The following is a 15,519-nucleotide window of genomic DNA, read 5'->3' as shown; positions in this document are numbered from 1 at the left end:
TTGCAAATGATTTAATTTTATAAAGAACGCTAAATTCTTATTGCTACTGATGGTATTCAAGGGGCCAAAAATGGGCAGGTGCAATTTTCCGCCCAGCCTACTGAAATAACTTCATTTGAGTAGTAAAGACGTGTGAAATACATACCATTGTTTACGAGCATTACAAAGCATTGGTAAATGTCTATGAGCTATTCTTTCTTCCATCGAGTTGATATGCCTCAACCAAACACACTCTCACGTTAATATCCTAACAAATTAACTTGTAGCAGAGACAATATTTAGGCATTCTTCAACTAGCGTCACCGTATAACACATTTTTCTTCTACAAATAAAAAAACCTGCAAAAAAAGTTTAAAATTGTTGTGCATTTCGAGTAACTTCTTTGTACAATTTACAATTCATTCTTTATCCCAACCACAATAGGCACTGGTAAGCTACTTAAATCCACAAGTAGCATCATCAAATTTTATTAATGGGGAAAGGTGATATGGCTGTTGGCCGGAGTGCTCTGCATTTTCGTTGGCTCGCTTCAACCCAGCCAACCATGGCACGAAGTGAACAATGCTATAAACGCACATACTTTGCCCTCCTCGATGCCATTTCTTCTGCACGAGTTCCAAAGAGGTAAGCAGCCTCAGATTCTGCAATTCTTAAACCACTTTTAATAACGGTTGCCTCTTCGCCACTAGGAACTCCTGATCATATTTGTTGTGTAACATAGCTAATGAAAAATACATTTCTCAAAATGATCCAGGAATAAATTCGAAGACATTGCCACTAATGCCAAACTTGCTGGTAGGATATCATTGGAAGAGTTTAAGCCTCATCTAACAGAGTTTGGATATTTATTTATTTGGTTTTTTCCACCAGTCTCACTCAGTTAAAAGACGTTTTTCTAGAGAACTTTAGGGTTTAATGTGATGATGAATTCTGCTGAACTTGAGTTTACTGACAGTTTGGCTTGAGAGATAAACAGGCAGGTTGACATGGATTGCCGTTATGAGATACTTCGAATTCTATTGTCCTTTTAAATGTCAAACATATGCACAATTTTACTAAAATGATATAGAAAGAAAACGCTTCAATGTCTCTTGGATACTACTCATGCATTTGTTAGTAGCATTTGGTCTGCGATATCAAACTATTCCACTTAGGTCCTTAAGGTGCAGCAAACGTAAAAAAGTAATTTAATTTTTTAAGATATTATGGGATCTAGCATCTCTTAGAGATATTTCTTCTTTAAAAATCATAAATTATAGGGGGTGCTTCCATTGGTGTTGGTATCGTCGGAGTTTGTGCGCTACAATTAATGTATATTGTGCCTCTGGAGTCGACTGGAAAAGGACTTTCTGACCAATACCATTCCACTTTTGTCGCTGGGAGGGGAAGTAAAATTATTTCGAAGTTCTGTTTTCATGAAATTTTGGACTAGTTTAAACAATACCTATTCAGCTTGACTAGCAACTCTCCAGTGTTTGTTTATTCATCACTATTGGAAGACAAGTGTCCATTGTTACCAAATTTCAGGAGTCTTAAGAAGTCGCAAATCTGATGGAAAACAGTTTTATTTCATAAATCACAAAAGTTCTTTTGGATTATTTTATCCAAATTGGAGGGGGAGAGCGAGAGATAGATAAGGAGAGAGGGAGTGGAGGCGGTTAGACTATTCCTCTCCCTACCTTCTCAAATAAACCGACACTATTTGAGCTTTTATTGCTCTCTCATCCTTGCGTAGATCAATGGATTGAATTCTTATTAAAAGGCGAAGGAAGTAGACAACTCTTTTTCGGCAAGTTAACTTAGTGATTGCTCCGCTAAATTCCCAAACCCACCCACACACATCCACACAGACAAACATAAAATACAAATACGTGTGATGAGAAGGTGGAATTTGCTTTGTTTTTCTCTTCTTAAGCAAATGGTTTTTCCAAAAATCTTTTCAAAACCTTTGCTTAGCTTATCTGATGTGGAATTCTTTCGCCTCTTTCATCGCGAGGCATTCATGTGAATGGGAAAAAGGGAAGGAATACTTACTGCTTACCCAGTTTCCATTGGTTGTTGAATCGTGATGAGGAAAGTTTACTGTTTGTACTTTTCCGTCATAAAATAAACTCAGATGCTCTCCACCAAGATGGAATTCATACTACAGGATCTAAACAGCCTTCCAAAATGGATTAAGTTTGGAGCCGTAGAAATTGACATATTTTTAATCACTGTGTAGTGATGATATCTAGCCTTAGAAATCTTTTATTGGTAATCTAAAATACCGTAAAACTTATCATAACAATTCTAATTTAATGAGAGGAATAGCTCAACCTAGAAAAGAAGCGGTCTGTAATTAACCACATTAAAGCAAAGAAAACGGTATTACTTACCTGCTCATAATTTGTGCATCAGAATCCTAGGATGAGCTTAACGACCTACTTCCTGTGTACACTTCTGGTGATCTCCACGGTCCTGATGTCCACATCAAGCGCCAGACCAACTGGCTATACCGATGCCCTGAATGATACGATTTTTTCACGTTGGCGGCGTCCCTTCTTCAATCCCTATCCCTCATGGGTCTCCTATCTGCAACAAATCTACAGTCGTCGTCATCGTATCGATAATGCTGATCAATTTGATAAGCGACCCTTCTTCAATGTTTTTCCTTCTTATCGCGGCGAAAATGAGCACAGCGACAATGAAGATACCTGACGCCACTGTCGTCGCCTCTTCTTCCTATGACCTTTGAGCAAACTTCTTTCACATCCCTTTAATATGGCTGCACTATAGGTGTTTATGTGTCTCGCATTGTCATACACCAAAATAATGTGGTTTCTCTGTGTCCTTGCTCTGTCAATCTGATTTATCATTTGTGAGAAGAACGATGAGGGAAACCAAAGTGCTAGCCGTAAAACAAGGTAAAGCGGTCAGGAGTTCAGTCAATATGCCATATGGGAAGAGTTTGAACCAATACGGAAATAAGTGGCTTGGCCGTACGCATTCAGATAGACTATAACTTGCCAGTCACTACTGACTTTATCCTTTAGTACCATGTCAGTTAACTTAAAAGTACGATTACTGGAAATTACCATTGTAGGTTTGGATAATTTAGGTGTTGTTGACCTACACCATTTTGTAATTTATCTTTTACCCAGACCAATTTACTTAAAACGATAAGATACTCTTTAAACGTGAATGAGAAGAAAATTGGGTAAAGGTTAGGCAAACCGACTTATGAAGTATTTCAGGAAAAAAATATTAGGAAAATTTGCACAACAAACGCAAACGAATGCTGCACCCTTACGGATCAATTACAAGACACATTTTGTAAAAGTAATAAATTTAAGGGCTTGTAATTATGCAGCTAACATACCAGTTCAAAAAAAGATGCCTTTGTTTAATTAGATAATCTTCTGCCTCCTCAAGTCGCTTTTTACTCCACCGTCGGTTTAAAACGCAGTGCAAGTATTTTATGTAGAGGGGAGAGCTCTATTAGATTAGCAAATAAGTGAGTCTCTGCGCTGCACCCAAAACTAGCAGTGAAATTTATTTAAATTTGCTCGCAATTATGGGAATCATCTTGAATTATTCTGCTCGAAAACGGCACGCGATAGACCTATTTGTTAAAAGTACCAAATGGGCTAGAATTTTAAAGAAAGGGGGCCATTTGAGCAATGAATTCTTTACTTCTAGATTTTTTTTAAAAGTGATTCTTTTTGCCCTTTGTAACTTGCTAGAGGCTAAGTAATTCCGTCGAATAAGGTTGGAGCATGTAGTGACTTGATGCCCTGTACTTTTGAGTTATATAGGTACTCGAGTCTCTGCGGATGACACTTCAGCTCTGCAGTATGATTTTTAGACTGCACAAGCAATTTTATACCTGTGTGACTTTAGCAAGAGACCCGGAAAAACCCATGTATGCGTAATAATTTCACATCTTTGTCGTCCTACCCCTGAGAATACTGGTTGGAAAATATCACCATTTATTTTGATAATGCAGAGTTAGGGTCAGGGTTTTATGGGGGATTTTGGAATTAATTTCTGCCGATTTGAGGATCAGTGGCACCCTCCTGCTTACGAAGCTGTTCCAATCTACCCACTTACCTTTCTAAAAGGTGTATTCCATTATAAATTAATGATTTGTTAAGATTTTACATAATAACATTTAAAATCCCTCTTAAATAAATTATTTGAATATTCCTCTGAGGCTCTCTGCAATGAATTATTGCAGCTTGACCCCTGAGGTCAATTTGTCTTTATCGTGCTTTAAAGTGAGGATAGATATGCACTAATTTTGCAAGCTCGATCTCACAGTCGTAAAGGCTTCATACTAAATACCTGTGCCATCTGGAGTGGGTAAGGTATCAGGACCCAGGTGATGAGTCACTTAGAGATAGGCGTTGTACTGCATTCAGGGCCATTCTTCTATTCCTGATTTTGAAGAATAGAGGACAGCGCATCGGTATCAACTTATTTGACCAGAGATAAAGATGTCAAGAATATCTCTTGTTAATGTTTAACATACAAAAAAAACAATATGGCAATGCTGGGATGGAAGCTACGCAGCGATTGGGTCCCCTCCTCATGACAATCAATTAAAAATATTACCACTGTATTCCCTACTTCTTTCACATACGCTGTAGGGACCCAGCGTGGATTTAAGACTGTTGACTGAATGAATGACTGCCCTTAAAGAATCTTACTACCCATCCTACACTTCTAAGGTAAATATTATTTTGCCTCTCATCCGCAGGAGGCCAAATTATTGTGATTAAGGTCTACCCACCCTTCTTTGCCGTCTTCTCCAAAAGTGAACAAGGGCTGATAAATCAAGGGGAAGAAGTACTAAAGCTAAACTGGATTCGTAAAGTAGATAAGCCCAAATGCCATGCCTTAAGTATCAGTAAATTTTTAATTTTTATGAGCTTAAAAGATGGAGAGGTGGTAGGCTATCCAATTGGGGGTAGTGTACTGATAAACTCAGGCATATCTGCCTCTCCCTTTTTTTTAATATCTCTTAACCTGTCGCCTGCACTTTATCCGTAGCTTATGGTAAGTTATTGCAGAAAGCTTACTGTAAATTGCAAAAAGATAATATTTTGTGATCACTACGCATACATAGATGGAATGGAGATAGTATTGCTTAATGATTCTCTTCTGCTTTTCTGCTCTCCTGTCAAAAGTACTACTTAATTCCAAATTCACTCTCATTAAATAAGTACTCCATATGAGACCCTAATTAAACTATATCTAATGAATTTTTTCCAAAACCAAAAACTTTTTCCGACATCTGTTACATTGCAGTCTTTGACCCGTTAACCTCCTCCTTTTAAGCATACTCTTTTCCCTAGGGGAGACATTACTCTGCGGTCAATGTCTTGTTTTAAACACACTGATATTTACTTAGTGGGGAAGATTTTTTCGCCTTCTAGATAACCCATGCTGATTTTTTTTTCAGGCATTAAGGTTAAATACCTTCTACCTACTATAAGAATTAAGTAGTAAAGGTTGAATGTCTGATTTATTTACTCAACGTTCTGTAGATCAGTCGCAACCAATTAGAATTTTCCTTTTTTAGGGTGTTATAAGGGTAGAGGCCCCTAGGTTTCCATCAGTACTTGTAAAAACCCATAAAATGGAAGTAATTATACGTATCTCCCCTAGACCCCTAAAGATGACCTGCAGTAAGGCCTGGGGGCTACCGGAAGGTTTTGGGGTCATATAGTCCTACGAAGGTGCAATAGCGCAGTCCTTAAGTGACCCGTTACCAAAAGCGAATGTTAAACAAGCAGTCAAAGTGCTACCTAACCCCTCTTCCATTTTGAGCATCGTTATCTGTGCTCCCCTTGGTCAAACTTTTATCTAGGCCATCGCAACATAGTCATTGCCCTAAGAAATACACTCACGAGTCAGACGCGCCAGTCGTTGAATTTTCATGCAACTGAGGAGATACTCAACGACGTCATCACTGTATCCTCCTGGTAGTTCCACTAGATCCAGTGCTTTGTCCTGTTGGTGAATTGTACTGGTGAGACAGGGATGTGTGCTAGTGATCATTCATATCCAACATTAGTTGTTAAAACAATGGCCTAAAAGCAAAGCTATAAATAATGAGTAGAGTTTTACATAGTTCCAGGCAATAAGATTACTCACTTATTCCTTCTTCCAACTTTGTTCTCAGTTCAGTGCTGCGCAGCCAAATTAATCAGGGTTAAATCCGACTAGCAGAGAGTTGGAGGAGGTGTCGCGTGTTTCCTTTATTAATGTCATGCTGTTACCGTAGACAGCAACGTAACAAACTTTTCCAGATGGTCCATGGCTGATGCCGATTCAGTTGGTAACGGCCTCCCTGCCGAAGGTAGAAGTCACTATTCAGCCTTTTATTAAGGATCATTACGTAATCTCTTTGCACAGAATATACACTTTTCCACCAGCCAGCAGTAGAATTCAAAATGGGTTTGTAAAGATCGCGTCGTCCTTCCACCTTTATCAATTCAGTTTCCTGAGGCCTCCCTGAAGATGGAAGAAGACAATATTAGGGCAGAACATGTACTGTCGTCTTACAGTAGAGCTTGCGACTACAGGTATGACCCATAACGCAGGCTGCCCATCAGGGGCACAACAGCAAAGCTTCGAATTACTCTGCTAAAATCAGAAGTTAAACAACCAATACAGTAACCTTTATTGACCTCATGACTAAGCAAAGCGTTGGTTAGAGCTGAGAATAGAGACTCCACCTCATCTACCTCACAAACCGAGATAGAGTTGACTCCACGGTTGAAGGGACTTTTCTAGAATGTGCAGTTCCACAACATGCCATCCAAAATGAAGTAGCTTGAATAAGTGAATTGATCCTGGTGATGCATCTAGCCAAGGTGGGTGGCGCATCTTGTTCAAGAAGGCCCTATATTTCTGATCATTAAGAATAGATAATAATAGACAGGAGATTAGAAATACTGAAGGTTAAGGTATCACGGATAGCCTTCAGTAATGTCCAGCTTTCAAGGTGATTAAGCAGTCCATTTACACGCCTGTCATTTAACAAATTCACAGTAGAAGTTTGGTAGATAGAGTCCATTCACATCCATTGGTTGATTACAGTAAATTTGTTTTACACTTTTTTCGCTTCTGGCCTGTCTATTGACTGGTTTGGTGATCTATCAAGGTTTTAAATTGCACAGGACTTCATCTTTCAAAGCTTAGGCATGGTTGTATGTATGCGGATGTGTGTAGTGAGCTACGGGTCCGATTTCGGCTGTGATCCCTCTGCATGATATAACTCCATGCACTTCAAAGCCGTAAGTCATAACTCTTTCTCCGGAAACAGTCAAACTATTGGGAACTAGTCACTCAGACCGAAGAAGTTCTCACTTTGATCTCGTTAACGCAAGCCCCTCCTTCTGATGCAAGGCTTAACAGGGAGAAAACTTATTTTTTGTTAGAATGGAAAAGGGGCATCGTCTCAATAAGATCGCTACTTTTCTTCCTCTTTTCTTTTGCAGATAAGACAGAGAACGGTTGAAAAATAGAGATGGAGTTGAAAGGACAATGACTTGAAGAAGCGAAACGTAGCCTGAAGGCAAAACTGACAACGGGATTATTTTTAGTTTGGGAATGGCTGATAACCTGTATTTGCGATGCCTTTGCCCATGAAAGGAATACCTAAGGAATTTGTTTATTGCCTGCAATAGTCAGCAATGTTTCACAGAGCCCAGAGTTTTCCAAAAGAACTGAGGCAATAGGCATGGCGTGAAGGCAATGACACTGGCTGAGAGTAAAGACCGCAGAGACTTAATTACCCTCCTAATGAAAAGAAGAGCACAAAAAGCAAAGCAGTACATAACCCTTCTTTTCTTTTGGGTATCGCCCTCGGCATCCTCCATGATCACCAAGAGTTTGCTGTCACTGTAAGAATAACACCCACGAGCCAACCACCTGGGTTACTGAAGCTGTGTGAAATTGAGTAAAATGCAACGTCACAAATTCATAACGGCAAATTCACTGGATTTGGAGTTTCGTTCTACTTAGGAATTGCATTGGAGTAAAGGGAAAACATAAAGTCCATCGCCTATGTCCATCGAATCATAGGGAATACTGGCCTATTAGTAGAACAATTTAGTAAATGGTGTATCGTGGAAATAAAGTTCCTTATCGGTCTCTCCTCGCCACCTTGTTCATATGCTGATACTATTAATTGTATCTGTCCCGGTTTCACCAAGATAACAGAGGTGGAGATGGTACCGCGTGTTCACATAACTGTCATCTCCATACAGATCCCGTAGACAGCTCCGTAATAAACTTTTTCAAATAGTTTACACCCTCGATTAGCGTTGCTTTAGTTGTCAATAGCATTTTTCTAAAACACGGGACTGGGGTAGTTGTCGATGCCATTTTGAACCCTTCTGTAAAGCGTCTTCGCAGATTCTCTCAACAAAATCAGATGCCCATCCTCAATGCCATTAAAGTTTAGCGTTTAATAATAGAAATCAAGGGTTAGGGCTCTTTAATATCGGCTTTGCTTCTTGTTGGCGTCAACGTGGCGCCTCGAGTCTTCCAGAAGAACTGAGTCAATAGGCATGACCCAAAGGTCATGCTACCGAGTAAAATTACAATCTGAGGAGACCTAATTGCCAGCATTGTAGAACATGGTTTAACAACCCACCAAGGCATTACAGTTTCTTAGCGGTTCGCCAGCGCTGTTGCTCTTTATACAAAGTTTAAGGAATAGTTTTATTTCGTATACAGAGAAATTAATCCTAAATTGTGACTTGCTAAATACTGTCAACTTACCACGAAAGAGTATCCAAAACTACCCTTCAGATTCTTCTTTTCCATATAAAATGTTTTAACTAACAGAGATATGAATGAGGATACGGTATGTGGCCTTGGAAACCAGGCAAGAAGCGGAAGCGCCGACTCCAAGAATGCCACTATTATGACTAAGTGCCACTGTGGATGGGGAAAATTTGCACAGTTTTGACTAAATTTTAATCATACATCATGTTCCATGCTTCTTCTCTCCTTTTGGCAATGTGAACTTCTGTTGAAATCAGTAACGCAAAGATAGATCTCAGCCAGAAAGTGTGCAATTTACAGTAGGAGATTGCGCTTGCAACCCATCGCATACAAAAACACACTCAGAGGAAGCATAGTCTTCTTAGGGTGAATATTGAAGTGAAGTGTACCCTAGAAGTGGGTTGTGGGTAGCAGGCGGATCCCTTGCAGCCCATCCATGACGTGTTTGTTCCAATACAAAATAATTTTCCCCAATGGGTCGCACAGCTAGCGTGTGGGATCCATGATACGCTCTTCTTTTGAAAATGCGTAATCGAAAAACCTTAAAACCCTTCAAACCGAGCTAGACTACATTCCGAATGCAGACACGCTGGAGTCACACCCAACGTATCCGCTATTTGTTTTTCGAAGGTTTACAATAGTAGAAAAGGTGCACAGAGAATACCTCAGTTCCTTACTATGCATATGAAAACAGTTGTATGTACTTTACAAGTCTCCGTAGGTTACCACGACTTGTTCCAACTAGGCCTCACCCCAAACACCAGAGACCACTTTGATCACCTTGGATAATTGCCGGGTCAGTATATATGACTAGTCCGCTCGCATTTCCTCCTTTTGTTTGATTATCGTGTAATTGCTGCTCCAAGGCAATGTTAACCAAGTGGGTGTTGCTGTTAAGTTGATGCTGATGGATGATATGTGCAAGTCATTTTACGGTAGAACATAAATCAACCCCAAACAATGCCTGCCAAATAAATCCCTTTTATATGAATTACTAACGGAGGAGGCCTAACACCATTACTTACCTGTGATCTTTTTAATTTGGTTGCAACAGTACCTTACAGGGATTCCTTTGTTAAGACTAGCTTAAAGCTGGATGATATCATACCATGTCGCTTTCCGTGGAAACAATTATCTACTTTCTTTCCTTTGTTGCATTACCTTGCCAGTCTTCGCTTGCTCTTCCTAGGCATCAAGTTTTGGTGTGTCAGACGCTCCAAAAATTCATCCTTAGTAAAGGCAATTTTCTTAGCTCCTCTATTGCAATTCTCCACTTACTCAATCATCCACGATGGGGGCCTTTCTGCCATCCCCACTAAGGTATAAGTCTTTCTCACAACGAGAAGAGCTGGAGACTACATCCAGCTTTACTAGAGACGCCATGAGGCACACGATCTTGGAAGCCTACGCTGTTACTGTAGTATAGTGACTAGGCCTGTGTACAATGGCCCTATTACTTGAACTTGAGGAAAATACTAGAAGTGCTAAATCTGTCCAAATTTTTTTTACCTTATTAGCTAATGAGCGTCTGATATTCGCCCTCCTACGCCAAAATGCGACGTAAATGGGAGTGGTTACCACCTTGAGGTGTTTCAACACTCCACTTTGTCAGTGAGGCAAATTTTGCCCCAAATTACAAAGGACCGTGGCAGTGACCTTAGTACCTCTTGCGTCTTCTAGTAGAGTTGCTTAGTATGCTTAATTGCACCCGACTTAATGCATTCATCTCCTCTAAAATAGCTGCTTTTTAGCTGAATTTAGAGCCACCTTAATTATTAAAACCAATCGTCTAATTTGTGGAATTTTTTTTTCAAAAGTAGCAATAATGTTGCTTTAAGGAATTGTAAATCCATCTAGAGCGAGTAAAAGTGAGTAATGAGTGAGTTATTTGGGGAGGGAGGGGCTAACACAGGAAAAAACCCGAAGAAAATTTAAACATTCATCTCTACCTAAATTGTCTTTTCCGTTTGCAGGGCCTTGATTGTTGGTTTGGCTCTGCGTTTTGGCTCGGCCCTTATGCTTCCGCTGGGTGACATGATCTTCTGACCTCTACAATAGTCCCCCTCTCTCCCTTTAGGCCCTTTCGCACGTCAGGAATACAAATTCTATCTGAGTATTATGTATTATTTCGCCATCAAGGGCGTCTAAGAGCACTACAGTTTGACCGCTTGTCGAAGTTTAAAGGAGAATTCGTGGAGCTTCTGCACCTCATTATACCACCTTAGGGGTGTGAACTAGAAAGTAGTTGATCCATTTGCTTAATTCAGGTTGGACTAAGTTACAAAAGTCGCCTCTAACTAAGTCAGTGAACAAGAAATCTGAAGGAAGTAAAGAAACTCATGGCGTGTGGAAGTTGTTGTCATCGCCCGATAGACGCCGGGGACAGGAGCCAGTTGCTTAGCTTCCACGAAGCATTTGTCCCTTGATAGACGCGTGAACGAAGGGTTTCATTAACCCGAATGTTTGGGGTTACTGAAAGGCGTTTATCACCAACCATTTGAATCTTATCAGGAGTAGAGGTTCTTCCCAAACCGAGTGAGCGATCTATTAAACTACTTACCACCGAGCATTCTCTAGCTGCTCTCAAAGAAGCAAAATAGGAGGGAGAGAGTTGAGAGAGAACTGGAAATGTGCGGGTGCTGTACCGATATACTGACGCGCATCCATCGAGGCCTAATAAAGCACATAAACAATGATGTGCATTTTACAAGTCCATGCAAGTTAAAACGAGTTATTGCATACCAGTTATGGTTAGAAACCGCAGGAGCCGCTTGATACACGGACCTATCTGGTTACCAACGCAGTGACCTGACCGCGGAGTGGATGGCATTTTGCTCCTGCCACAAATGCCAAGAGGCATAGGCGACACAATTAAAAGAGGTGTCACTCTCACCTACTCTAAATGTCGTCTCCATGATGTGCTAATACCCAGGAGGTGTCAATGTCGTGTCAACCTTTGACAGCTCCCTCCAATCTCCAGGCCAAAGACGTAACTGATGGAGGAGCGACACTTGAATTAGGCTAGTTCAAACAGTTTATGGAATAGCCTCACCTTACAGGGATCCGAGAAGAACTTATGTAGACGGCTGTACGCTTTAAAGTAACATACTAATTATAAGTAGCCTTGAAATCGGAGACACTGCCTCATGTTAGATACCTTGCTATAAGGTATCTACTGTTAAGCAAATATTTCAGCGACGGGTGCTTGTCAGTTGACTTGCCTTCTAAATCAAGCATCATTTCAAAAGAGGGCGTTCATTGCAGTTGTTACGGAATGTCTTACCTACTTTGAACCCAGCCTAGCATCACAAAAGGTGATTAAGATACTACACATTCTCCTCGCCAAATCTGCTGTAGAGTATTTAGAGAAGGTGTGGAGGCAGAATTTACTGATCAGGATCAGATGGTTAAAAAGCTTGATTCCAATAATGAGTTTCACAGAGGCTCGGAACAACACGTCGCGCTTCATCGGAATTGAGGTGAGTGTGGAAGTCCTGGGGACCACCCGATAGGTGAGCATCATATGTAATGGCTGGCGACAGTAATCTTTACAGGTCATCATTTTCTTTTCCAATACTTTCTTTTATAATAGTGCACGATTGTTAATTTGGTGATTGACCAGATTGCCGGTGACGTTTATTAAGCAGACGAGCGTACCATTGCTTATCTCCAAAAGGCGTAGGAGAAAAATGTACGAGAAAAAAGAACCCCACACTCATACCGGAAAATTGAGGCTTCACTTGTAACGGCAAAGAAGAAGAGAGGATAACACTACCCCATCCTTATCCTAAGAATGAATTCCCCTGACCATATTCCTCCAAGATCCAAGCTACGAATATCACCTTATCAGACAATCCCATGATCACAAGAATCAGAAGTTGGGACATAGAGCTGTGATGAATACCAAGAAAGTGGAGAGAGCTACATCTTTTCTTGATATCCATTGACGGGAGTGGAACGCACAAGAAGTAAAGTTCACTCTTCGGGTACAAGACATGGTAGGCATATTTACTCATGAAGTTGTGCTATCTTGATGACCTTCGTGGAGGAGGTAGCATTAGCAATACCACTGAGGTAGGTGAGATGCTCTAAGGAGTTCCACGGATGTACTGTTGCATCCGCGCTGATGACCAATGGCTAGGAACGTAATCCCCACCATCCCTTGTAGAAGCTGAGACAACCCCGTGCCTGGGGGTTGCACGCTCCGCACGTGCATGCACTCACGCAGAAACTTGCACACCCATGCACGCACGTACGTCCGCACGCACGCACGCGTGACTTGGCGACTCCTGGGGATTTTAATGCACGCACGCACGCACGCACGCACCACCACCACCACCACCACCAAGAACTTACTTGGGGAGAGAGAAAGCCCTTGGTCGGCCTGATTCCTGCTACTTCTGCAGCTACAGACTGCTACTGCTTCTGCTACTCCTACTGCCCTGGATTTGCATGCAAAGTGGACAAAATCAATTTTTCCTCCTTAAGTATGCATGCACAGCTGACGCGATTTGACAGATTGTGCTGCTACTGCCATATATCTATGCCTGGGGCTTGTAACACCACCAAAAAGGATAGCTGGCCTTGTAAGAGGTCTCCTTGGGACCTAATATTGCCAATTCAGGGAGGTGCTAGATGTCAGTCCATTTGCCTTTCTTAAGTAACTCCTTTCATGGGTGCGGACGATAAGTCCTTGCAGAAGTGCAGGACGTCGAGATTCACAGGTGGTTTTCAGCTCAAGTTATCGATTTCTAGTCAGATTTAATCGATTTTATCAGATAACGCGCCTCACATGCGTTAGCCAGTAATCGATTAAACTTGGTCACCCTACAAACCAATCAACTGTCATGAGGAGTGTTTGACAGCCATGATAGGTGGCAATGGGTGGACTGCATTTCCATGGAAGTGAGAGATCTCAAACCCACCTCCAATAAAAAGGTTGCACGCAAGGTCATTAGCTGGTTTCGATTCCTCAAAAAAAGAGAAATAATCAGGTTTGACTTATGGCAAGGTGACAAGTCTCAGCAATAGCAGGAGGAACAGGGCCACATAGTCCCAGGACGGGACCAGGGTGGACGGGCCGGCTGGCGAGTGTGCGGCATGGTGCGTGTGTGGTGCAGTGCGGTGCGCACGTGTGGCCGAACAAATGCCTTGCCAATTCGCTGGGGCTATTTGGCACGCACACGCGTATCACGCCTCCAGGCACCGGGGCAGTTGCAAGTAGCCGAGTTAGCACGAGAGAGCGAGAGAGCGCGCAAATGCGCCAACACACGGTCCCTCCCTGCGTACGTAGATAGGTATGTTTGGCTTTTCGGGCATAATCGTGTCGCCTACTTCGCCTCTATCCGCGTAGTAGGCGGGGCGAGGAGAGGAGAAATTCCTCATTCACTTTCCTCACATTCACTCACACCACGTGTCAGCGGTTAGGCTCTTCTAGAACAATAAATACCCCGTATTTATGCTTAACGCCATCAAAGTTTTAAAAGCAGCGGCCGTCTGGGTAGCCCAGCTAAACACGCTAAACCAATTTTGCAGCGCCCGTCGATCACGTGACGCCCGCTGCAAGAAAAAAAGTTGCCGCTTTGACTAAAAAGACCACGGGGAGGTCAAGTGTGTGCCAATCAGGAGTGAATAGACTGTTTGTTACATCACAGTACCTAAATACATGTAGTGAGAACTTTTTCCTTGCAAGATTAAGCCCTGCTCCTAAGGATTCCCTTTCCAAGTGCCTCCTTAAAAAAGTGAGGGGAGTACCTCTATCCTTGTCATTTAAAAAGGTGATCATCAGTAGTCTGATTTTAAGTGACGGGATAATTTTGGAAGAACCGCTACTTCGGGTCGGTACCACCTTTGAAAAAAGATTTACTCTCGCGGTTTATTTTCCCCTTTAATTATTGCCCACTGGTGAAAGGGAAGGACAATGAAGGCTTTCATTGAGATGGCCTTTGGTAGCTTTATGGCGGCTAGAAATGACATGAAATGCAAATTGTGCTTCTGCAGGCTGAAAAGGTGGGCAGTCCAGGCCTCCGCCAATTCGCTGCCCAGGCCCGAGGCTGCACAACCCCAGGGGCGGAGGACGGGAGGGCTGCGTTGCAGGCTCTCCAGGGGCGCAAGGTAGGAGTTGTGTGTGTGTGTGTGTGTGTGTGTGTGTTCATGCAACCATAAACAGTCACTTCATCCGGGCAACATTGTGTGCTGGTGTGTGTATGCGATCATGCAGTTGTCACCATTTAGCTCATCCTCGCAACCGCGACAACCCTGGATTCGCCCAGTTGGGTTTTTATATCCTCTTGTCTTCGCCTATGGCCGTCTTCCAGCTACTAGCATTTCAGTGCCACTTCTTGACCGATTATTGTGAAGCCACTGGCGGAAAACAAAAGTGACATTTCTTGGAAAGAAGGGGGCCATTTGACATGGTCCTCGATAGTGTCACACGTATGTGATGCACAGGCGTCACACATGTGTGTCATGTGTGCCTTATCGACTACGAGTAGATGGTTAATGGAAATTAAATTGTTAACAAGGTAGACAGAACCTTCTTAGTATGTCACCTTCAAGCTCATCCTCTAAACTGCCACGACCCTGGGATTCGTCTTGTGTCTTTGACTAAGGCAGTCTTCCTACGTCTAGGCTTCCTTATTTCTTCTGGACTAATTAAGGCGAAATATTAATGGGCGTCTCTGAGGCTAGTGCAAAAATTGAGGTATCCCTTCAAGAAGGATGTTGTTAATTGCGTCA

At 42.0% G+C, this 15,519-nt stretch overlaps 1 protein-coding gene across 1 annotated transcript in view; it reads right to left on the bottom strand. All coding sequences in view use genetic code 11, as the record gives it.

Annotated features, from left to right (window-relative positions):
• Positions 1-945: 945 nt before the first annotated feature.
• EGR_06186 (hypothetical protein) overlaps positions 946-15,519 on the bottom strand; it is a gene marked incomplete at both ends in the record, with an annotated part of 19,270 nt that continues 4,696 nt past the window's right edge. The window contains 5 exons of the mRNA XM_024495435.1: positions 946-1,055; positions 2,042-2,091; positions 3,075-3,168; positions 5,061-5,220; positions 8,776-8,834. Coding sequence (XP_024350163.1) covers positions 946-1,055; positions 2,042-2,091; positions 3,075-3,168; positions 5,061-5,220; positions 8,776-8,834 — 473 coding nt within the window. The remainder of the gene's footprint in view (positions 1,056-2,041; positions 2,092-3,074; positions 3,169-5,060; positions 5,221-8,775; positions 8,835-15,519) is intronic.

This window comes from Echinococcus granulosus (genome assembly GCF_000524195.1).
Source record: "Echinococcus granulosus chromosome Unknown EG_S00052, whole genome shotgun sequence".
Lineage (NCBI taxonomy): Eukaryota > Metazoa > Platyhelminthes > Cestoda > Cyclophyllidea > Taeniidae > Echinococcus > Echinococcus granulosus.
The sequence above is the reverse complement of the archived record's forward strand: the minus strand, read 5'-3'. Positions and strand labels throughout refer to the sequence as shown.